The sequence below is a fragment of the Triticum aestivum genome, chromosome 7D (genome assembly GCF_018294505.1).
Source record: "Triticum aestivum cultivar Chinese Spring chromosome 7D, IWGSC CS RefSeq v2.1, whole genome shotgun sequence".
NCBI lineage: Eukaryota > Viridiplantae > Streptophyta > Magnoliopsida > Poales > Poaceae > Triticum > Triticum aestivum.
The window spans coordinates 629,837,628-629,860,966 of NC_057814.1; the positions used below are offsets into that span (position 1 = coordinate 629,837,628).

At 46.3% G+C, this 23,339-nt stretch overlaps 2 protein-coding genes across 2 annotated transcripts; one reads left to right on the forward strand and one right to left on the reverse strand.

Annotated features, from left to right (window-relative positions):
- Nucleotides 1–2,489: 2,489 nt before the first annotated feature.
- On the reverse strand, nucleotides 2,490–6,892 carry LOC123171465 (uncharacterized). Its single transcript, XM_044588954.1, has 6 exons — nucleotides 6,845–6,892; nucleotides 5,514–5,684; nucleotides 5,265–5,441; nucleotides 4,819–5,019; nucleotides 4,458–4,738; nucleotides 2,490–3,915 (listed from the first exon to the last, which is right to left on the reverse strand). Exons 1-5 carry the CDS (start codon nucleotides 6,890–6,892, stop codon nucleotides 4,568–4,570), a joined length of 768 nt encoding a protein of 255 aa, XP_044444889.1. The 3' UTR covers nucleotides 2,490–3,915; nucleotides 4,458–4,567.
- Nucleotides 6,893–21,399: 14,507 nt separating this feature from the next.
- LOC123166295 (expansin-like A4) lies at nucleotides 21,400–23,084 on the forward strand. The gene has a single exon (XM_044584073.1). The coding sequence runs from the start codon at nucleotides 21,571–21,573 to the stop codon at nucleotides 22,495–22,497; it is 927 nt and encodes a 308-aa protein (XP_044440008.1). The 5' UTR covers nucleotides 21,400–21,570; the 3' UTR covers nucleotides 22,498–23,084.
- The last annotated feature ends 255 nt before the right edge of the window (nucleotides 23,085–23,339 follow it).

Below are 23,339 nucleotides of genomic sequence, written 5' to 3' on the forward strand. Positions count from 1 at the left end.
CCTCGGGAGGGCTGATCTGGAGTCCGTTCGGGGCTCCGGCGAGGGGAATCTGTCGCCATCGTCATCATCAACCTTCCTCCATCACCAATTTCATGATGCTCTCCGCCGTGGGTGAGTAATTCCATCGTAGGCTTGCTGGACGGTGATGGGTTGGATGAGATTTATCATGTAATCGAGTTAGTTTTGTTAGGGTTTGATCCATAGTATCCATTATATTCTGAGATTGATGTTGCTATGACTTTGCTGTGCTTAATGCTTGTCACTAGGGCCCGAGTGCCATGATTTCAGATCTGAACCTATTATGTTTTCATGAATATATGTGAGTTCTTGATCCTATCTTGCAAGTGAATAGTCACCTACTATGTGTTATGATCCGGCAACCCCGAAGTGACAATAATCGGGACCACTCCCGGTGATGACCGTAGTTTGAGGAGTTCATGTATTCACTAAGTGTTAATGCTTTGGTCCCGTACTCTATTAAAAGGAGGCATTAATATCCCTTAGTTTCCGATGTCATGCAAGTTGTTTTCCATAAGCACGTATGACTATATTCGGAATACATGCCTACATTACATTGATGAACTGAAGCTAGTTATGTGTCATCCTATGTTATAACTGTTGCATGAGGAATCGCATCCGACATAATTATCCATCATTGATCCATTGCCTACGAGCTTTTCACATATTGATCTTTGCTTAGTTACTTTTCCGTTGCCACTGTTACGGTTGCTACAAAAACTGATACTGTTACTTTTGCCACGGTTACTGTTACTTCCATATTACTTTGCTACTAAATACTTTGCTGCAGATATTAAGTCTTTCAGGTGTGGTTGAATTGACAACTCAACTGCTAATACTTGAGAATATTCTTTCGCTCCCCTTGTGTCGAATCAATAAATTTAGATTGAATACTCTACCCTCGAAAACTATTGCGATTCCCTATACTTGTGGGTTATCACCCTGCTCAAGGCGTCCCTTGCTGTCGCTCTGCACCTCGCCGTAGCTGATGGCCACGGACGAGCAGCAGAGGCGGAGTGCCGAGGCCGGGCTGCACCTGCACGCCGCGCCTTGAGCTGTCGTCCATCGGGGCCAGCCTCGGCTTCGAGCGTGGCGTCTGGCGCGGGCCAGCGCACAACTGAGTTGCTCGTAGGCGGCTGCGCTTCGGTGCATCACGGAGGCATACATCCACACGGTCGTCACGCAACGCGGCCTCCAGCTACCGCACCTGCGCACCGGCCTTCTCCTGCTCCTCTATCCGACCGATGTCCTTGGTGAGCCGTGACGGCTCCATGCGCGCGCTCCATGGACGCCGTGAACTGGAGGCTTTCTCCTTTGACGGACTCGAGCTCTGCCTGTGCCATGGCCAGCTTGGCTTCCGCCGCCTGCAGCGAAGGCGAGCTGTCGTGTCCGTGGAGTGGCCGAAGCCGTGGCGGAGCCGTTTGTCGCCAGGCGTCGAGGAACGCCGATGTAGATGGCACGGGAGACCAGCGAGGGCGGCGGCGGTGATTTGAAGCTCGTCGTCAAAGGGAGAGGAGAGCGAGTTGGTTTGGTTCGACCGGCTCGGGTGGGATCTTTTAGTCTGTGGCCACTTCGCAAAAAAAACATCCACTGCCTGCTTATTCGCGCTATTTCGGCCACATGTCCAGTCCACGCCACGCTGTATCACTTGAACAGCGCCACCTAAGCGAATACGTAGAGCAAAGCATACAATGGACCATATGTGATCTCCTAGAGCAAGTTTGGTGACTGTATTTCGGGTATTTCTAACTACAGGGACTAAAGTGGCCACTGACGCAAGTTATAGGCCCTGTAGTGAAATTTTCTCTTTACATTAGTAGTGTTAACTGGAAGGATGGATACATGAAAGTGGGAAGCATATTTGGTTCATGCAAATATCAAATCCACATATAACCGTTCATGATTTCATGAATCGTGACTCAATTGGAAATGGACAGAGCAAATTCACGATAGACAAACATTTGTATGCAAATATAGATATCAAACAATACCCATAACAAAAATTTATTAGAAACCAACTAGCATTGTAGGGCTCATGACCTAGATCAAATGAGGATGATACTCGGGGTGAGGGGAGCGACTCCTGTGCTGGTTTCATTCCTAATGGAGACAACACGATGGACCGGAAGCCGATGTGCTGAATCCCATGGAGAGGACGGAGCGGCGAACTGGGAGACAATGGGGCGGCCGATCTGGTTGACAGCAAGATCGGCGGAGATGCGTGCGAGGCAACAAGAAAAGGGGATTTGGGCGGTGAGGTGGCTCGACGGCGAGGTCAGAGACAGGCAGGAGGTCGGCGGCGATGTCAACGAGGATGGGGTGCTGCAGCTGGCGGCGAGGATGGGGGGCCTGCGGCGAGGTCGGGGAAGGCTGATAGGGGCAATGCGAGCGAGTTACGGGCAGATGGTTAGCTCAAGACCGATGACAGGATTATTTTTTCTTCATATGGCCCAAAATCTGTGACCGTGAGATTCAAATAGAATCTACGACAGTTGATAGGTCTGACGAATCCTTCATATCAGACTATAGATAGTAACTGTTTCCCTATCATAATCCACTTACATGGAAAACGCCACCAGGCTAATTCCCACACTGACAAGAAACAGCGCAACCGGTAATGTTGCACCTGAGACGAAACCAGCCTCACTGCACCGCATGGGCCGCAAATAAATGGCGCCAGGACCACTTGCTACGTCTGTATCTCTTAATAATAACTTTAGTGTCCTTGGGCATACTGTTATCACCAAGATTCTCCACTCTTGGTAATGTTCTCACTCCATTCGCACCAGCTTCTTCAGCTGGATTATTGTCCATCACATTTTCTCTGCTGGACCCTTCACTCTCTTCCTTTGCACCAGTATTATCAGCAAGCTTATTGACTTCAGGGTCATGTACTGCATTGATCTCTATGAGACTCTCTTCGGTTAGCTTCTCAGAATCATCACCATTTATCTCCTTCAAACAAAAATCTTCTGTTCGCTTCTTTCTATCAATGCTCTCTTCTGTGGTCACGGTCACATGATTTGCACTAGTGCCTCCACCCTCCTCCTGGTATTCATCGTGCTTCACATCATTTTCTTTGTCCACCTTCCTTGCACTAATGTCTTTAGTGGTACTTTTTTCACTAGGATCCCTTCTTGGCACTGCTTTCACTCCCTTCACACCAGCTTCTTCAGACTGATTATTTTCCATCACATTCCCATGCTGGATGATTCACTTGCACTCATATCTGTGTGACTGTCATAGGTCAAGTTCGCCAGATTCATATCTGTGCTATTGACTTCAGTTAGCTTCTCAGCATCATCTCCATTTATCTCCTTCAAACAAGCATCTTCTGTTCGCTTCTTCCCATCAATGCTCTCTTCTGTTGTCACATTATTTGCACTAGTGCCTCCACTCTGCTTCTGGTATTCAACATGCTTCGAATCAAATTGTTTCTCCACCTTCTATGCACTATTGTCTTCGGTGCTACTCTTTTCACCAGGGTTCTTCATTCTTGGCACTGCTCTCACCCCCTTCACACTAGCTTTTTCAGACTGATTATTTTCCATCACATTTGCCATGCTGGATGCTTCACTTGCACTCATCTCTGTGTGACTGTCATAGGTCAATTTCGCTAGATTCATATATGTGCTGTTGACTTTGGTTTGTATCTCCTCACTAGCATCTTTAGTTTGTATCTTTCCATCAGGGTTACCTATGGTCTCTTCTACAGTCACATCGTTTGCTACTCCTCTCTGCTTCTGTTCTTCAACATGGTGCACATTAAATCCTTTCTGCAACTTCATTGCACTAATGTCTTCAATCATACTCTCCTTTCACCAAGAATCTCCTTCATCTCTTTAGTTGTACTCCTTCCATCTCCTTTGTCCACATTATTTGCACTAATGTAATCATCTGCAAATAATTCATTGTGCAACATCAGGAAAATGTCTACAGTAACTGTGTGACAAAGTTTTAAGTAGTTTTATTACTTGTGAATAAGGAGTGGTTGCTATAATTTTGGTTGCATGCAAGCAGTTGACATACATTTATTGCCATCAACCGTTCCATGCTAGATGTGCACGTGGGATTAAGTGGCACGTGGAAGGGCGCAATGTCAGTAAACTTTTTGTAGCTAAAAAATGTGTATACAAATAACAACAACACTGAAAAACTCAACATTGAAAAGAAACTTCACATTCAAATCAAGCACTTCAGGCTATTACACATTATGCGAGTGAATTACTGACTTTTTTTAACTTTTAAGTTTTCCTAAGGTGTCATATCACTTTCACAAACAATACGACTGATGGAAAATGAACAATGATACAAACTTATTCAGGAAAGACGGGTTAAAACTTGTTTATATTCAGCACCCATTTGAAAGAAATAACATACAACCGAAACAATAATCACTCTCTTGTACCAGAAACACAAACTAAAGGTTAAAACCTCACCTGACATTGGAGATGTAGATTCATCTTGCTTCATTTCGTTTCCGGCTGGCACAAATTTCATTTTTGTTGGTACTGGACTTGATGACATGTCAATCACACCTGTACTATCCTCAAGAGCTTGCCTCTCTTATCAAGCAATGAAATTTCATCATAGTTTTGGACTTCTTTTCACTGAGAAAGACAACATCTCTGTAGACTAGCCATGTATCGATCTCCTTTATCACGTCTTCATATCTGGATGCATCCTTTTTTATCTTTGAGTACTCGTCTGGTGAGACCATCTGAATGAAACAGTGCATTGCTAAAAATGATAGTTTTCCAGAATGTAAAAAGAACCCATTTACGAAATATTATGTTTCACCTTTGCGTATTTAGGTATTTTGTCAGGATGACATATCATCACCGCAGCTGTTGCAAGTTTGATTGAGCACCAGTCCTTACTGTCAATGTCTGATATACTCTTAAGAGATTCACCAACAAGTTTAAAGAATGCAGAGTGCTTCTTTAATGCTAAATCAGTACGATGGATAATGCCAGCCTGCTGAGCAACATGCACATTAACCTGGAAAAAAGGGAACATTCATTCATCACTTACAGGAACACATGAAAATGCACAAATTCAAGAAACGCGCTTTGTAAACGACTGTGATTCTCAAATGTATACAGTATGTGTAGAAAGAATGTTTTACCCAGTGACAATAAAGTGAATATGCGCACAATCAAACAGAAGGACTAACATTTGCATGACAAGCAGACGATCAGAACCACTGCATGTGAGACATAAGCAAGAACAAGCAGTAAGCTCACCATCTCTGGGTTCATATCAATTTTATACTGAATTAAGAACCGCTCAAGTCCTTTGCTGATGGGGACACAATCCTTCTCAGTCAGCTTTGTTTTTTCTTGAGGCACTAAAAATTGCATGTTATTCTTCAGACCCCACATCACCTCCTCTACATTTTGATCATACAGACAGGTGATTTCCTGAAAAATCAAAACGGTCAACTAGATGGCATGTAGAGGTATACACATGCCAAAGCTTACGATCACACATACCATCTTCCTTTCAATTATCATTTTATATTCAGCCCTTCCAACAGCTAGTTTCTCCTCAGAGTCGCACCACTTCTTCAGCATATTGATCAGATCAACATGAATAACCCCCGTTTCAAGGTTAATAGCAGTAGACTTGTTCTCAAACCTTATAAATTCTTTAAGCCAGATGACCTGCAAAAGAAATACATAAGGACAAGCTTGTTTAGAAGGGAAAAACAACTTGTCAAATGTGTTGAAACCTACAGGCATAATATCACTAATTTCTACTCCCTCCGTTCCAAAGTAAGTGTATTGGTTTTAGTTCAAATTTATACAACGACGCTTATTTTGGAACGGAGGGAGTACATACTATCTTTCTATAGTAAATTCCTATATAATGTATGTTAGGTATGGATGGATGAGCCTAACATGGCACTACTGCCAATAGCCCTGCTTTAGGTTGTTTTCAAAATAATATGCTCTAGATTAACACAAGAACAGGCTGAGAGCAAGAATGGATAAAAAAAGACTAAAGCAACACTGCATCTTTACATTTGAGAGATACCCCACCAAACTACCTCTGCTTTCTTCGACTACTGAGACACATTGTATCATGCACTAATCGATTTCTAAAATATCTCCTAGCAGATGTCCAGCCGATGAAGATGGTGCAAAATTGTCTGCCAGAATAGAACAAGATGAGGAAGATTGATCCAGACCAGAAAAGAAGATGACAGATCGGCTTTATTTTATGGGTTTGGGGTCAAGGTAAATCCCAGATAAAGTCATCCTGACAACATGCTAAACTTTTAAACTGTGGTATCCACTGATATATGAAGCCCAAGGAGCAATGCACATATACTATTAGAGAAGAGACAAAAGCCTAAACTACCGTGGAATACTACCAAACACCCTCTCCCCCCAAATAAACAAATACAAATACATTGTTCAGGGACTGCCCTTATCCCATTAGGATATTACCCTTACAGATTCAGGTGGCACCCTAATGCATACTGATACCACAGCTGACACGCCTTTAGCTAGTTCCTGGGAATATTTTTCTATTTTGAGTGTTTTTTAAAACGTAATAAGCTCAATGATACCAAATAGCTTATTGAATTAAGTGCTAACTTTCTTGTTGTTCCAAAATTCAGCAATAACTAATGAATAATGAGTTCAAGTTCAAATTCCAACCCCTGGTTGCAAAAACATGAAGATTCAAAATCAGGAAGGGTGAATATTGCAGTAAATTTTGCAATCATTACTCCTTTCAGATTGGAAACAAGCTGCAGAAGAAAAACAGGCAACAAGAGTAACGAAATGAAAATGGTGAGGACTGTGGGACTACTAACATTGTGTAGCCACAGTTTATCCACGAAGTATGACCAGATGTCCTGCATAATATGATATAAAGAAATGATTAGTGGGTGGCCTTGGATTTTTAAGCTATGACAAAAGACAAGATTCGTGCAATGAGCAAAGAAAACCCAAACAAGCAAAGTACCTCATTATCTTTCTTCAGGTAGGTCCCATCAAATGAGAAAATTCCGAAACCAGAAGGTGTCTCCAATAGCAGCCTAATTACTCCAACAGTCCTCGCAATGTCTCCTGCAGAGAAATTATCAAACATAAGTAAGCCGGATTACATGGACCCTCAGCCCAATCACTAATGGCCGATGCCAACAACCAGTCAGGACTGAGGATGTAGTGTCAAGGAAGAAACAGAAGTCACTACACGATAGAATACGAATCCTAGCAATCGGTTTTTTGAGCGGCGGGGAAATCAACTCGCCAAAACTCCTCCTCGCCGCCAGTGTACATATTTCTCCAGCAAGGTCGAGTGGTACTTTGGAAAGGCTCACCTTTGAGGTGGAGCCTCGGCGGAGGTGCTGGTGGGTGCGGCAAGCCTGGACGACGGCGCTTTCCCTTTAATGGTATTATTCTTCGCCCCATCGTGCGCGAGTGAGAGGGTTCAGGGTTGCGGTTGGGAGGAGAGATCGAAAGAGTCGAGTTGACACGGGGAGGCGTAGTTCATGTGCTCGAGCGGCGGTGGCCGTGCGCTCAGAGCAGGGGAGTTTCAGGTATGTGGCGGCTCCGATCGGCTCGCCGGCGATGGGGCGGGAAGCCGGAGGCCGGAATCAGAGATGGTAGCAGCGGGGAACGGTAGGGAGGAACCCTAGCGGAAGTTTTGTTGTTCGGACGGGGCGAGGAGGCTAGCTAATAAGGAGCCAACTCGCTCCGAGGACGCTCCCCCGATTTGGAGCTTCGTTGGCCGTCGGATCTGTATTTTGGCACGTCTGAGCCATCGGATCTTCACAGCGGTTAAAACTAATTTTTACCTCGTTGTCGTTTTCATTGTCCAATGATGGGTGGGCTCGCGCGGCACGCTGGTTGGCTGGGTTGCCTGTTTTCGTGTGCAGGGTGTTTTGCCCAATCCGCACCGCGCGGTCCGCACCGAATCCCCGGTCTCCCCAGGCCCCAGCCCCCACCGGACAAACCCTAGCCTCACCAAGCCCCACATCCCGCACTCCTCCTCCTCCATGAAGCCGGCGAACTCGACGTGGCCGCCGGTTGGCCGGTCCGGCGCAACTACGTATGCTTCTCGCGTTGCACGCAAGACGAAGAAAATGAAAATGCAGCTGCAGCCTAGCTTTCGTGCACACGAGGACAGCCATGAACACATCGGCACATTCATCGTGCACGTCGCAATCTGGAAGACACGATGCTTGACTCCGGTGACCTACGAGACTTACGGCCAGCCCACGGGCACATGATTGAAATCCTCTCGTGATCCCGTCCAACCGGTAGCCAGTTAATTAGTTTCAGACTTTATTAAGACAATTAATTCTTGGCGCGCATGTGGAGTTGAAAAGATCCTATGCTTCGATAGGACCTTCTTCATGCCCCCCACGTAGGTGTAGGTCCGTCTCCATGCCGCTCCATCACGCTTAAACTTAAGAGAGCCTTCGGCCACACATCTCCTCATCTCAAATCTCAATCCCATTCTCAGCCGCGTTACCCATCCATCCATCCATCTTCACGGCGGACCATGGCAAACAACAGTAAATACAACAGTAAACACTAGTAAACAACCATGGCGCGCGGCTCCATCGCGCTTATGTTTCAACTTGCAAGCTCTTTCTCATGGCAATTGTTTTAAGTAATGTTCGAAGCGATTTGTTGTCTTATTCCAACCTTTATCATGGGTCTCCTCTGCATGCATGTATGCATAGTAACACGTAAATATCTATATCTATCTATCTATCTATCTATATCTATCTATCTATCTATCTATACTTATATATATATATACTTATACTAATCATGGACTTCCAAGAAATTCCCACGTTAATCAGAGAAAATAAGAAAAACAGAAGCCGTTGATTTGCTGGGTCCGAATTATAATGGTTGAGATCTAATCTTTAACCGGTTAAAAACTAAAAAAAGAAATCGTACATTAGTGGGGCCTAATTATAAAACTAAAAAAAGAAATCATACATTAGTGGGGCCTAATTATAATGGTTCAAGTCTAATTTGTTTCAGGGGAGAGAAGGAAAATAGAAAGCTACGTGAGCTGCTGAGAAGATCAAATCATATATTAAACAAATTAGATGGCCCAGTTGTGTAATATATGGAGCGGCATAAAAGATCCACTAACAGAAACGTGTCCTATTGGGATTCTAATCCACTAACACAAACTTGTCCTATTAGGATTCTAATTCTTTCATGGCTTCATGGCCTATACGTGACGTGACAAGGAGATAAAACCATTTTGAAAAGGAATTAGATGGCCCAGTTGCGCAACATATCAAGATTTACTTTTAACTGTCGGATGCAGCAGCAGATTTCCCCTGGTCTCTTTCAGCCTCCTGTTCTTTCCTCTGCCCTCGCCTAATCTCCAGCCCAAAGCCAGTTCTCCACCACCTCCCAGTGTGTCACGTCGAGCGGCCGCTGTGGCAAGCAGGGGTCCTCCTCCGATTTAGATCCATGATGTATGGAAAATAGCACGCTCTAGAATCGGCAGCAATCTAATAAATATATTTTGAGGTAAGTGAAGCATATACAATCATTGTTCAATTTGAGGTCTGGAAGAAGAAAATACGGTGGTGGCCATCAGCGCTCCGGCGACACAGTTTTTCGCCATCTCTGTACAAGGTCTTCATCCACCTCTCATGTGAGTAGTGCCCTAATTCCCATCTTCCTGATCCATTATTTATCCGTTTGATTCACAACCGAATCCGCAGGTTCATAGTGTCTCATCGGGACGAATTGGTAGTAGATTGTTCATCGTGCTGTTCCTTGGCCATGAGATCTCAAGAGCAAGGTTTTTCTTTTGTGCATGTTGCAGCACATAGGAAGCACTAGGTAATCAGTTAATTCGTAGATGTGTTCTCTTCTACATTTTTGCACATCAAATCTCTTTGGTTTTCACGTGCAATATTTTCTATGGAGTGCCTACGTTCATCTGGAATTCTTGGAGCATGATGAGCTTCCAGCCATTCGATCGCATGCTGCGGGCATGTGCTCGCGTTCATGATGGAAACAACGTCCATGAGGTAGGCTCTCGGCACAGTAGAATAAATGTTTGCAACGTAACCTTTTCTCTTGCCAGTTCCAATCATCCCTCTCCTCGGTTTAGTCATTTCCCTGCTGGACCTGCTCGCCATGTCTTCCAGATAATGTTTAGAGAAATAGCTATACGTGGGTACTTCTTATCAGATGATTCAGGTCCTTTGAATCAAATAATATATCCTTTGAATCAATGCTGAAGGTCCTGAAGTTAATTTAGGATACGGTGAATTACATGGTATGGTATCAAAGAAACAGTAGGTACTATTGTGCTGCTAGGTATGAGCTATATCGATCCACAGAAATGAAAAAGTGCTATATCAAATGCAGATTTTTATTGCCGCAAAGTAAAGTTTATAGATTTTGTGTACTCATTAAGTAAGAAAACCTATTCTGTTGTATGCAGATTAAACAGTACTGAACACTGTTGTCTTATGTTTTGTGCTACAAGTTTGGTGCACGTAAGTCCCTAGCTCTCTGGATACTACGTTAGCACGTAGAGAATTATTAATGTTTCTTCTTGCACCACTCACATGGTTGAACAAGTAATATTTATATTTTTTCTGAACAACTGTGCCTGAATGAATTCGGATGTTGGCTTTGAAGGAACGGTCGAGAGCAAGCAGCAGCAAGACCAGTTAGTTTCTCTCCTTTTATACTTGCATCTGATTTGTTCTTCTCATAAATTGTTTCATGTATATTATCAACTGGTGAAAATTCAATAATATAATGCACATTTTCATATCCCTACAAAGAGAGAAATCCAAAAGAGGTACTTTTGATGTAAATTAAGGTTGTCAACTCCTTTTCATTCTACATATATGCATTATTTTGTTTCACAAATAAAACCATAGCTCGAAGCCAATTTAAAAAGACCAATTCTCTCTATTGAAGGAGACTACAAAAGGACTGATGAAAATGTAAGAAGTAACTAAACTATATAATAATGTAGAAACTTAACTAGAGCAATGCCCGTGTGTTGCAACGGGATATAAAAATTCTAGTACATTAGCTTGTGATTTATCTGTCAATACTAATGCGATTATGTAAATAAATGTTCATCAAATTTTGACCATGAATTACCTTATATTTTGATTAGAAATTTGGTAAGTAGATTAAAGTGGAATTGGTTCAGAAGGTAAGTAAATTAAGATGATTGATTATCATATACATGGAAGGTTGGACGAAGAGACGATAGGAAGAAAAGTGAAATGGCAACCTTACGTTCTTTTTAATAAGTAGTAGAGATGTGTGTAAGCTTTATTTGTCATGGAGACTTCGATATTTTCATACTTACCATGAAAAAACTAGCACCGCCCAAGGCCTAATTTTCAGGCCTAAGCATACAACATAGATAAGTGATTTGCATCCAATAACAACCTACAAAAACGTTTGAAAACGAAGTTCTAATTAAAATCGATTTGGAAATCAATAATTTTATTACATATGTAGATGACTATGCATCTATGCAGAAACAACCAATTAGAGAAAAATGATCTACTAAATTATCATAATATGATATATGATCATAAAGTATATGTTGTCCATAGTATCACATATAAGTAGACGGTTTAAGATATTGTGATTTAATGTTGAACAAGTATGTGATATTTTTATGTTTAAATTTCAAGATAAATTCTAAAAAAAAGTTGTAATATGTGAGTATATATTGGAGCCAGTTCTAGGACAAATTGTCAAGGACACAACATGGATACGGTTACTTTTAAAGCATTAAGTTACTATTCTGCAATAAAAGACATTAGATCCACATCTGAACTCTACTAAGTAGTCTAAACAGTCCAAAAATTTATCAATTATTAACTTTACATAGTTTAGCCCGTGCGAATGCACGGGTTGACGACTAGTGATAATTAACTGGCCATCGATGCCATGAAGGAACAATTACCAATCTCATATGTGGACTAGGGTCTGTTTGACACTACTCTGGTCCAAAATCAGCTTCACTCCATCAAATCCAGGTTGGAGCAGTTTTATACAGGAGTTGCAGCCCCACCAAAGAGCATTTTATCATGTTTGGCTTTCAGCTAGCTGCAGCTTCAAAAATGGAAAATTTGGTGGAAGAAACAAAGGAGTATCCACTTACTGGTGGCAGTGATGGGTAATTTACCCTCAACTCCAGTTTATAGAGTTTTCGAAGCACCCCATAAATAACTTCACATAAAACAGGGAGTTCTTTTTTTGAAAAGGAGGATAGCCCCGGCCTCTGCGTAAGAATGATGCATGTAGCCATTTTGTATAACAAAAGTAGAAAAACAAAGTCTGAGATCCAGTACTGGCTCACAATCGTAGCCAAGGCAAACTAAATAAAGTAGAAAGTGCCACATCCCGGAACTTCACAAAAAACAGGGAGCTGTACCCATAAAGAACTTCACAGAAAACAGGGAGTTGTACCCATAAAAAACTTCACAGAAAACAGGGAGTTGTACCCAAAATTCTAGTTTTTTTTATGGAGCGACATTTCGTGGAGCTTCCACGTTTGGTTTGAGTTTTATAGAGCGGAGTTGAATTTTACGGAGCGGAGCATTCTCAAACATTGCCCTAAATCACTAGTTGTTGGTCTAGACCCTTTTGTGAGAGAGTAGCTTCGTGTTGCCACGGTGTTGGTGTTTGCATGTGTGCGTTATTGTAACTTCCTTGCCATGATGTCCGCATCTACGCGTGGCTCTTGTACATATTCTCTGCCTTCTATAAAGAGATGATAGCGTACTCTAAAGAAAACATGACCTAAATCTTAGTCACCTAAAATTTTATTTCGGATAGGTCAATTTTGTGGACCATTTGATTAAGATACAACGGGCCGCTCTCTAGTTTTTTCCTTCAGCTTTCATCTTCCTTAAATGGTTCTTCTTCACTCCTCGCCTCCAGTTCGCTCTGCCTCGTTCCTGGCTCGGCCTCGGAGTTCAGTCTCGCATTCTTCTTTTTTCATCAAAATAATGAAGGAACAAAAATGTACACGCTCCACTGTGGACTTTGTATTGAGACTATTCCTTATTAATTGAGAGAAACCATGTGCATGCATGCACACGTACGTGTTGATGAGGTTATGTAGTACTGGGGCTCCATTATTCCGGAGTAATGCATCCACTAGGAGGACAATGTCATGGTCATGGCCAACCTTTCTTTCCTGGCTGTGTAACGTGAGGGGTTCACCGGCAGTTTTTCTGCTGGGTGATATGGACTTTTGGAACTTGAAAACAAACAAAGTTACCTAACTTGTTTCCCTTTGCTTGAATTGCTTCGTCTTTATCATAAGAAGAAGCTGGTTGCATCGACCGATCAATGGAAATCGAAAGGTGCCTATAATTAACCTGGTCTGGAAAGGAAAATGTATCTGGCTAGCTAGTGGGTGAGCAAGTCCCGTGGCCGTCGCCGTCGCCCTGGCCGGCGGGTCGAAATCCTAAGATCCCTTCCTGCCCGCTCGATCTTCTTCTTCCACGACGGTGCCCCCACCCGCAACTCAATTGGCAGCTACTGTACTAGAAAACTCTTCATACTTGAGCCCGTGACCCCGTGTGCCCGTAAGTAGGTGCGGTGCACACCACCACTCACATGGCGCAACAAGACGTCAAGGCAGGCTCCTCCCGTATGTGCATGATTGGCAATGCCATGGTTGCTCGCCTGTGGATTTCGCTTCTAATCACGGGAGAAGGAATATGCAGAGCGCATGCAGCCGGCGCGCGACACCAGCCGCTCGGCCAGTCCGGCGCGACGTACACATGCTTCTCGCGTTGCACGCAAGACGATGAAATGGGCCGGGGTGTGGGTGCAGCTCAGCTTTCGTACAAGGACAGCCATGAACACACCGGTCCATCCATGGTGCACGTCGCAATCTGCCAGACACGACGCTTGGCTCCGGCGACCTACGAGACGTACGGCCAGCGCACGGGCAGCTGAAATCCTCTCGTGATCCCCTCTAACCGGTAGCCAGTTAATTAGTTTAAGACTTTATTAAGACAATTAAGTAATTCTTGGCGCGCATGTGGAGTTGAAAAGATCCTTTGCTTCGTATGATCTTGAGTTATTTACCCAAAACCATCAAGCACTTGGAGTTAGGGTAACAACTCGGTACCAGATTTTAGCTAGGCCATAAAAAAAATCAAAACTACGCCTAATCTGTAACGGAGAGCACTGATTGTCTGATTTGCTAGGGAAAACAGCAAAACTGACAGGTTGGGCCCACCTGTCGGGCTGACTTGGCATGCCTATGTGGACAAATACGTCGAGGTGGACATGGGACCCACATGTCATTTACTCAGTGCCTCCTTTTTTCATTTTTCTTTTTTATTCCACCTCCTTTTTCGTATGGGCATTTCGTCAAATAGGTTCTGGACGGCACTTGTCTCCTGGCAGAACCAGCGACACCATGGAGAAGCTCCGTGCCGGTCAACAGGAGTCGCCGGCTGCGGCGGCGCCGCCACACGCGGCGTGCTTTCAATGTCGGTTGTGCGCATCAACGTGGTCCTTCCCCCTCCGCTGCATCGACCTCGCCGCAGTCACCATCCTGCCACCGGCCACCGTTGTGCGCCCACGCGCCCGAGCTCCGGTAGGTGTGGTGTCGGGGGTCTTGGGGAGCGACGGAAGCTCGTCCGCCTCCCCATGGAGCACCGGCGGGGCAGGCGTGGAGCAGCCATGGAGCGCCAACGTGGTGGGTGCTCTTGCGCCGGGATAGGAGGAGGCCCGCGGATCCGCCGGCGATGGCAACGACGACGCAAGGTCGCCCGCGCCCAGAGCAAGCTCGCCGCCGGGATGCTTGCCTCCGTATGGTCCACCTCTATCCGACGCAGCGACCTTGCCGCTGTCAACATCGTGCCACCGGCCATCGTTGTGAGCCCGCACGCCCGAGCTGAGGGAGGCGGCGTCGGGGATCATCGGGGCGGCCGCAGCTTGTCTGCCTCTCCATGGAGTGCCGGCGAGGGAGAGGGAGATAGGTGGCCGCCGCCACTAGGGCCAGGAGAGAGGGGGGGAGGACGGCGGCGTACTCGCCGGAGCAAAGAGAGATGTGGCGTGGAAGAGAAATCCATATATGAGGAATAAAAATGAAAAGGGGAAACTATGTGACGCTGACAGATGGGTCCCCCGTCCATGTCAGATTTTTTGCCCACATAGGCATGCCAACTCAGCCTGACAGGTGGCCCCAACCTGTCAATTTTGCTGTTTTCTCGAGCAAATCAGACAATACGTGCTCTTCGTTACAGATTAGGCATAATTTCGATGGTTTTTTGTGGCCTGGCTAAAATCTGATACCAAGTTGTTACCATAGCCCCAAGTGTGGTGGTTTTGGGTAAATAACTCTATGCTCTTCTTCATGCCCCCACGTAGGTGTAGCTCCGTCTCCATGCCGCTCTATCGCGCTTAAACTTAAAGAGAGATCCTTTAGCCACACACCTCCTCATCTCAATCTCATTCTCAGCCGCGTTACCGAGAAATACCGAACAAATTTTGGACGAAATTTATAATCGAATTTTGAATTAAGATTCTTTTAAATAGATATAAAAACATCTTGAACTAATATTATTCATAAAAGAGGTAGTTGCTCAGTGGAACGTGAACTACGTGGGCGCTAGCCATGTTCTATTCTTTTGGTCCTCATTTTTTCACGTTTTCTACTTACCTACTGAAAAATAAACAAAAAAAGTGCAAATAAAGGACTCGAACCAGCTACCTCTTGCACAAGGACAATAGATGGTTACCGCTGAGAGTTGCTTTTTGGCACACGGGAGCGCGTGCTCCTGGTTTTTAAAATGTTTTTTATATGTATATTTAGATGTCCAAAAATTCAAAACAAAAATTTGACACGTACATCTCGATATTCTACATTCTCACAAAGTCATTTCGTGAAAAACCGACAAGTGATGTGTCGCGTGTGAAAAAGACAAAATCTGATGTTAAAAAGTGCTTTTCACGAGACATCTTTTTGTCTTTTTTACACAAGCCACAAAAAATGTTGGTTTTCTCTGAAACTTAATGTGCACACATATAATGTCGAGATGTATGCACCATCTTTTTGTTTGAATTTTTTCACACTGAAATATTTTTTCCTGTGACATAAGCGCGCGCTCCCATGTGCCAAAGCGAATTTCTGGTTACCGCTATGCTACACTAAAGTTGTTGATTTGTTTAAGAGACTATGTTAATTTAATATACTTTGAGCATTTAAATTCAAAATATTCAAAAAGTTTGGATTTTTTTGCTCGGGATAGGTATTTCTCGTGGGGCGGCGACAAACGCGGGTACCGCCCGGTATCCGAATTTATCATGCGGTACCCAAAACCTTGATGAAGAGAGCCATGGAGTTATATGCACAAATTTGTAGCAAAAGACATGAGAGAGATGAGGTCGGGAGAGAGCATAGATGATTGACTTGGCATGGCAGATTGTAAGATCTAACCTGAGGGTCGTTCGTCTTTTGGCAATTGGTGCTCCTTTCCTATCCCAAGGATGTTTGTGTCTAGGCATGGAGCCGTGGGGGAGTGCTGGTAGAAGGCGTCACGCCATGGGCTAGGCCTCTGAGATCGCTGACGGGGAGCTATAGACGATGAAGAACTCCCATCGTATCGGTAGAGAGGACGGTCGCCGCTGAGGAGGGTTGGGCTTCTGAGATCGTGATTTCTTTTTTTCCTTTGCTGACCTAGAGAATAGAGGAAGAAGAGTCGTGAGATGTGAGATATTCGAAAGGGGGCCTATAGAAAGGAAAGAGTCGTGAGAGATTGGGAGAGGCTGAGCAATGGACGTGGTAATTTTTAGGCAGTAATTACATTATAAAAAGTTGTACCGTAATAACTGGTATAGGTATAGATTGAGAAATGTTTTTTTATTTTCCTATTTTTATTTCTTTTTGGCTCAGGATTTTATGATTGGATCTACACCGTAATAACCCAGTCCCACACCAAATGAACAGCTCGTAAAATCTAATTTACATGTGAATTTCTGGGGAGTCTAGAATTAGTATAGGTATAGATATAGATAGATAGACTAGTAGATGATATGGGTGGTTCTCGACTAAACACATGCTAGTGCTGAATTTCTAATTGTTGATGCCCTGGTTCAAATGGAGAGCCCCTCTTGTGATATACAATGTTGCCATGCTGCGTGCCTGTTGTGTTGTGATGCACATCCTTGCATTGGTCCAGCATGTGCAACTATTGCTGACACACCCTTTTGTGCAATTTGGGTTTGATATTCTTATTCAGGGACCAAATCTCTTGGGACAAATTTAAACCATTGTCGCTATCTGCTTCAACTGATGATTTGGTCGTTATCAAACTGCTTGATATGATGATTTGTTATAATCAATCACGGAGATCTGTTCTCCAACTGCCCTTAGCAAGATTAGGTATGGACAGCACCATTATCATGGCAGGCACGTCGTACTTAGAATTGCAGATCATATCTATTTATCGACACATACATATGGCTGTATATAATATGCTCTTTCCGTTCCAAAATAAGTGTTGTGGTTTTAGTATTAGAACCAAAACTACGACACTTATTTTAAAACGGGATCGTATATGTGATGCCATATAGTATGTGTGAACGGTGTGTCTCCCTGATTCCGATTCCATCATGGCGGCCATTGACCAATACACTAGAAACCGGCTATCTAGCTAGTGCATATTAGTGGCCATCACACTTGACTTGGAGTAACTGACATTGTGTACTCATGCATGCTAGGACGCAGAGTGGGTGGGTGAGCTAAGAGATCGGGCTAATCATCACAAGGAACTGCAACTATATATGTGTGTAGCTGCTAATCAATCAATGTGTTTGCATAACTGTGTATCATCGATCCAATCCAATCCAGTCCAACAACTGTGTACACTTGCACTTTAGTAGTACTATGAATATTCATGGGTTGGAGCATTTCTTTAATTAGTTCATTTCAGCCTAGTTGTTGCTTTAAATATTAATCGGATAGAATATGAAGCAGGGATCAAATCCGTCAGGAGCAATATCAATACAGTAGGGGCTGTATTATTTTCAGCGAGGTGCCATACTGGAATTGATTATGGCTGTTAGTTTCAGCGACAATATAGTCAAAATCAGGGAGATTTAGTTCCCTAGCTGCATGTCTGAAACTTTTTATTGTATTACTAGTTTCTAGTTGGCACAGGATTCCTGTTGATCCGGCTACTTCCAACTTTGATTGATTAGTTCCTTCTGTTTCAACTTGCAAGATCTTTGTCATGGCAGTTGTTTTAACTAAAGTTGAAGCGATTGGTGTCCTATTCCAACCTTTATCATGTGTCTCCTCTGGACGCATGTATGCATAGTAACACATAAATATGATATTTAACTGACCATCGATGCCATGAAGGAACAAATACCGATCTCAAATGTGGACTAGGGCCTTTTTAGCACTACTCCGCTCCAAAATCAGCTTCACTCCATGAAGTCCACTTTGGAGCTGTTTTATACCGGAGTTGCTGCTCCACTAAAGAGCAATTTATCATGTTTGGCTTCCAGCTAGCTGCAACTTCAGAAATGGGAAATTTGGTTGAAAAGATCTGTTTGATTGAATCACGTGAGAAAAACGAAAGGGTATCCACTTACCGGTGGCAGTGTTGGGTATTTTTCCTCAACTTCAGTTTCTAGAGTTTTTGGAGCACCCCATAAAGAACTTCACAATCCATTTTTTTTTTGGAGCGACATTTCGTGGAGCATTTGGCTTGAATTTTATAAGGCAGAGTTGAATTTTAGGGAGCGGAGCATTCCCAAACAAGTCTTTAATCTCAGTCACCTGAAATTTTATTTCGGATAAGTCAATTTTCATGACCATGGGATTAAGATTCAATAGGCGGTTCTCCTTTTTTTTTTCCTTCAGCTTTCATGCTCCAGCTCGCCTCCTTCCTTTTTTTCCCACGAAATCAACTTACCCAAATTACAAATTCAAACAACTTGCATATAGCCGTCGTTCTCAAAATAATGATAATGAAGGGACAATGATAATGAAAGGGATAATGACTATTTTTCCGGAGTAATGCATCCACTTGTTGGGAAATGTCATGGTCATGGCCACCCTTTCCGTCCTGGCTGTGTAACGTGAGGACTTTTGGAGCTTGAAAACAAACCAAGTAACCTAACATGTTTCACTTGTTTCTTGTTTATTTGCGTCGACCGGTCAATGGAAATGGCAAGGGGCCTATAATTAACCCGGAAAGGAAAATTCTCTCTATCTAGCTTGTGGGTGAAGGAGTGAGGCGCGAGTCTGGTGGCCGGCGGGTCGGGAAATCCCAAGACCCCTTCCTGCCCGCTCTTCTTCTTCCACGACGGTGCCCCCACCGGAACCTCAGTTGGCAGCTATTACTGAAAACTGTTTATACTTAGCTCGTGTGCCCACCGTAGCTCACATGGCGCCACAAGACGTCAAGACAGGCCCTCGTATGTGCATGCATGATTGGAAATGCATGGTTGCTCGCCTCTGAATTTAGCTTCTACTAGTCACGGGAGTTTTGGAATATGCCGACGGCGACACCGTACCAGGCTGGGGTCGTGAACTGTACGTGCCCGCCGGTCCGGCGCAACGTACGCATGCGCCTGTGCAGCTTAGCTTTCGTACAAGGACAGCCATGAACACATCGATCGGTCCGTCCATCGTGCACGTCCGAAAGAGGCAGACACGATCGACGTACGGCCAGCCCATGAGCACATGAAATCCTATCGTGATCCCCTTCAACCGGTAGCCAGTTAATTACTAGTATATAGTTTAAGACTTTATTCAGACTATTCTTGGCGCGCATGTGGAGTTGAAAAGATCCTTTGCTTCGATACGATCTTATTCTTAATGCCCCCCCAGGTAGAGTAGGTTTTTCTTTTAGAAAAGGAGGAATCACCCCCGGCTTCTGCATCTGGGAGATGCATGCGGCCATATTATTTATTATTCACAAAGACCTTACAAGAAAATACAACAGTAAGTCTGAAGCCACCATCTAGACGACACCTGTCGCTACTCCTATCCTCTTGATGAAGGTGTGCCGAATGTCCGGGCCAAATACTAAACAGACATCGCACAAAAGCCTAGCATCTAACGCCGGATGCCCCATCCAAAGCCACATAGGTGGGACTGGGTAACACTCCGGTCCGGAGCACTCTCAGTGAGTACCACACACACGCTGCAAATGGCCGTCACCTCCGTCTTCCCTCGATCCATCCTCAAAGCATGTACTGACATATCGACCTTGTCAGGCCTCTCTGCCATCGACGCCACCACGACGCCAAACAACGTCGACCTCCTGCGCGTGTCCATCGCCACACATCTGACGCGAAGCCTCCACTGCTCCATGCCGCCGAGAACCGCCACCATGAATATGTAGAAATAAACACCGCTCTACTGAAGAAGCCATTCGCTGGTCCCTCGAGCCCGAGTGTAACTCCAAGAATGCCGCCCCCAAGGGGGTAACGACACATGAATGCCGCCGTCGTCCGATCAGCTGATCTAGGGTTTCCCCCGGAGGTATTGTGTGGGGTTGTGAGCTTCACCTCGATGATGCCTTCATGAAGAAAACGATGATAAGGGCATCGTCATCACCGGCTCCGGCCAACGACCGAAGACCAAGTTTTCACCCAGATCCGTCCCAAGAAATCCACCCGAAAACATGTGCACTGTCTCGACCGCCTTCAAAGCCCCAGATCTAGCCGCCTAGATCCGGCAACCAACCGCAACAGCAGTGCCACCGTAGGAGCCCTGGCGCACCGGCCACTGCCTGAATGCGCCATCACTGGAGCCTGGGAGGAGGGCTCCCACCCCACCTCGCCAAACCGCGAGAGCCATCGAGATGGATTCCGCACGCTCATCACCGTCTCTGATCTGAACCAATCCGCGGCAAAACCAAGAGATCGGCGATGCAGATCCGCCTTGGATAGGGATAGCACCACGTCATGCCACCGTGGGAGGCCCGAGCTTCACCCGCCGCCACCTTCCAGGGCCGCCGCCCCGGGATCCAGCCGCCGCCGATAGGCCGAGCCGCCGGCCACCGCCACCAAGGCCGCGAAGACCCCGCTAGCCCATCGAATGGCCGGTGCCACCAGATCTTCCTCGGAGTCTAGCAGCTCCGCCGCCCCCGCCCAGCACCACGCCGTCGCCTTGCGCCGTCGCCTAAGATGTCGCGCTGCCGCGACGCAGATCCGGGGAAACCGCCCCGACGCCATGGGTGACCCGCCTCACCGATCTGGCGCGGGAGGGAAGTGAAGAGAGCCTCCGCCGCCGCCATCAGCCGCCTGGGGCTTCGCCTGGCGACCTCCTCTAGCGGCAGCGGAGGGGAAGGGGAGGATGGATGTGTCCGGCGTCCGTTACCCCGTTGTCTCCAACTCTGGATGCCGCTCTATTGCTAGCTTGGCGCTTAAAGAGAGCCTTCAACCACACACCTCCTCATCCCAGTCTCATTCTCAGCCTCGTTATCCATCCATCCATACATCCATCTGCACTGTAGGAGGATACTCATCGACTAACTAATCTTGCTCTCTAGACTCTAGCCTCATCGGTCGACCGACCATGGCGCGCCTTCTCCTCGTCCTCGTCCTCGTCCTCGCGGTGGCAGCTGCCGTCGCCCAATCGATGGTCTCTGCTGCTTCCTCATCGTCGTACCGGACCTACCGGTGCGGCTGGTGCCCGCGCCGCTCTACCGCCTCCCTCCTCCCTCCGGACGCCGGCGCCCTTACTGGTGCCCCGTGCTGGTTCGGTGGCCAGGCGGCAGCGGAGCTCGCCGCCGACGGAGGGTTCCACATTGCGGCCGTCGGCGCTGGATTCTTCCGCGGCGGCCGGGCCTGCGGCGCCTGCTACCAACTGAGATGCAGGGGCAAGAACGCGTGCTCAGAGAGCGGCGTCAAGGTCATCATCACCGACTTGGCGAATCCGGCGACGGACACGAACAGGACAGGCGGCGGCCAGTTCCAACTCACTAGGGACGCCTTCGCCGCCTTGACTGCTTCTCGTGACGACGGTCAGCTCGCGAGCTTGGTGGACGCGGCCGTCGACGTCGACTTCAGGAGGATACCTTGCGCGTACAAGAGCAAGAACCTGGCGGTGAGGGTGGATGAGACGAGCAGCAGGAACAGGGGGCAGCTCGCCATTCGGTTCCTCTACCAGGGCGGCCAGACCGACATCGTCGCCGTCGAGGTGGCGAAGGCGGCGGCACCTTATGCCGCTCAAAGCGCCGCCGCGCCGTCGCAGACGAAATGGCAGTACATGACGCGGCGCGAGGGGTCGCCCGGGGTGTGGCGCACGTCGCGCGCGCCGGCCGGCCCGCTGCGGCTCCGGCTCGTAGTCACCGCGGGCTCCGGCGGCAAGTGGCTGCGCGCTGACGGGGCGATTTTCCCAGCGGAGTGGCATGCTGGCGCGGTCTATGACACCGGGCTGCGCGTCACCGAGGTCGCTGCAAACACCTGCGGCGCCGGAGACGACAACGACGATGGCGAGTAGGAGTTCAGAATCTCAGAAGACACGCACGCTCCCATCCATCCTGCACCGTAGTGACTCGAGCTCGAGCCCGTCGGAGAAGCTCCTCCTCGCCCACCGTCGCTCTGACCGATCCATCGTCATGTCTCCGCTGGTCGTCGACCCATCCAGGGCCTCGGCGTGGGGTCTTTGATTCGAGCATCTGCACCGGCTGGCCGCCGGGAAGGTCGCTGATGGCATGCCCATGCGTTGATGCTGCTGCTGCATGTACACTACACGGATGTGTACGTGGTCTGCTGCATGTACATCGCGTTCACTCGACCGCACAACTCCGGCACACGCGGAAAAGTGAAGAAAAACGGAGAAAGAGGCATAACAGCGAAAAGGACCCCAAAAGAAATGGAAGTTTACAGCGACGCCCTTGGGATATGCCAACCTGGACCTCTTCATCGCCTACACTTTTTCATCGTCGTCGTCGCCGAAGCTCCCGCCGGAAGAAATGGTGCGTGCTCCATGATTGTGTTTCCACCATGACGGCGGCCATTGACGTCCACAATAGCAAGTAGCCGGTGCATATTTATGGGATATATACACACACACCCTTGAGATCATTGTCATTGTACTGATGCATGCACTACATGAGTGGGTGGGTGAGCTATCGTTATTCGGCAGCTAGTCTCATGTCTCGTCATATGTATGTATATCCCGGCCGGCCAGCCGGCGGGTCCAAGGCCAAAGATACCTTGCGGCCATTGTTGATTCTTCTTCCACCGGCTTCTCTGTGGAATTTGGAGACATTACCAAGTGTTCCTTTCCTTTTGCAAATCCACTTATCAAGTGTGTTGCGCATGCGTTGACCATTTATT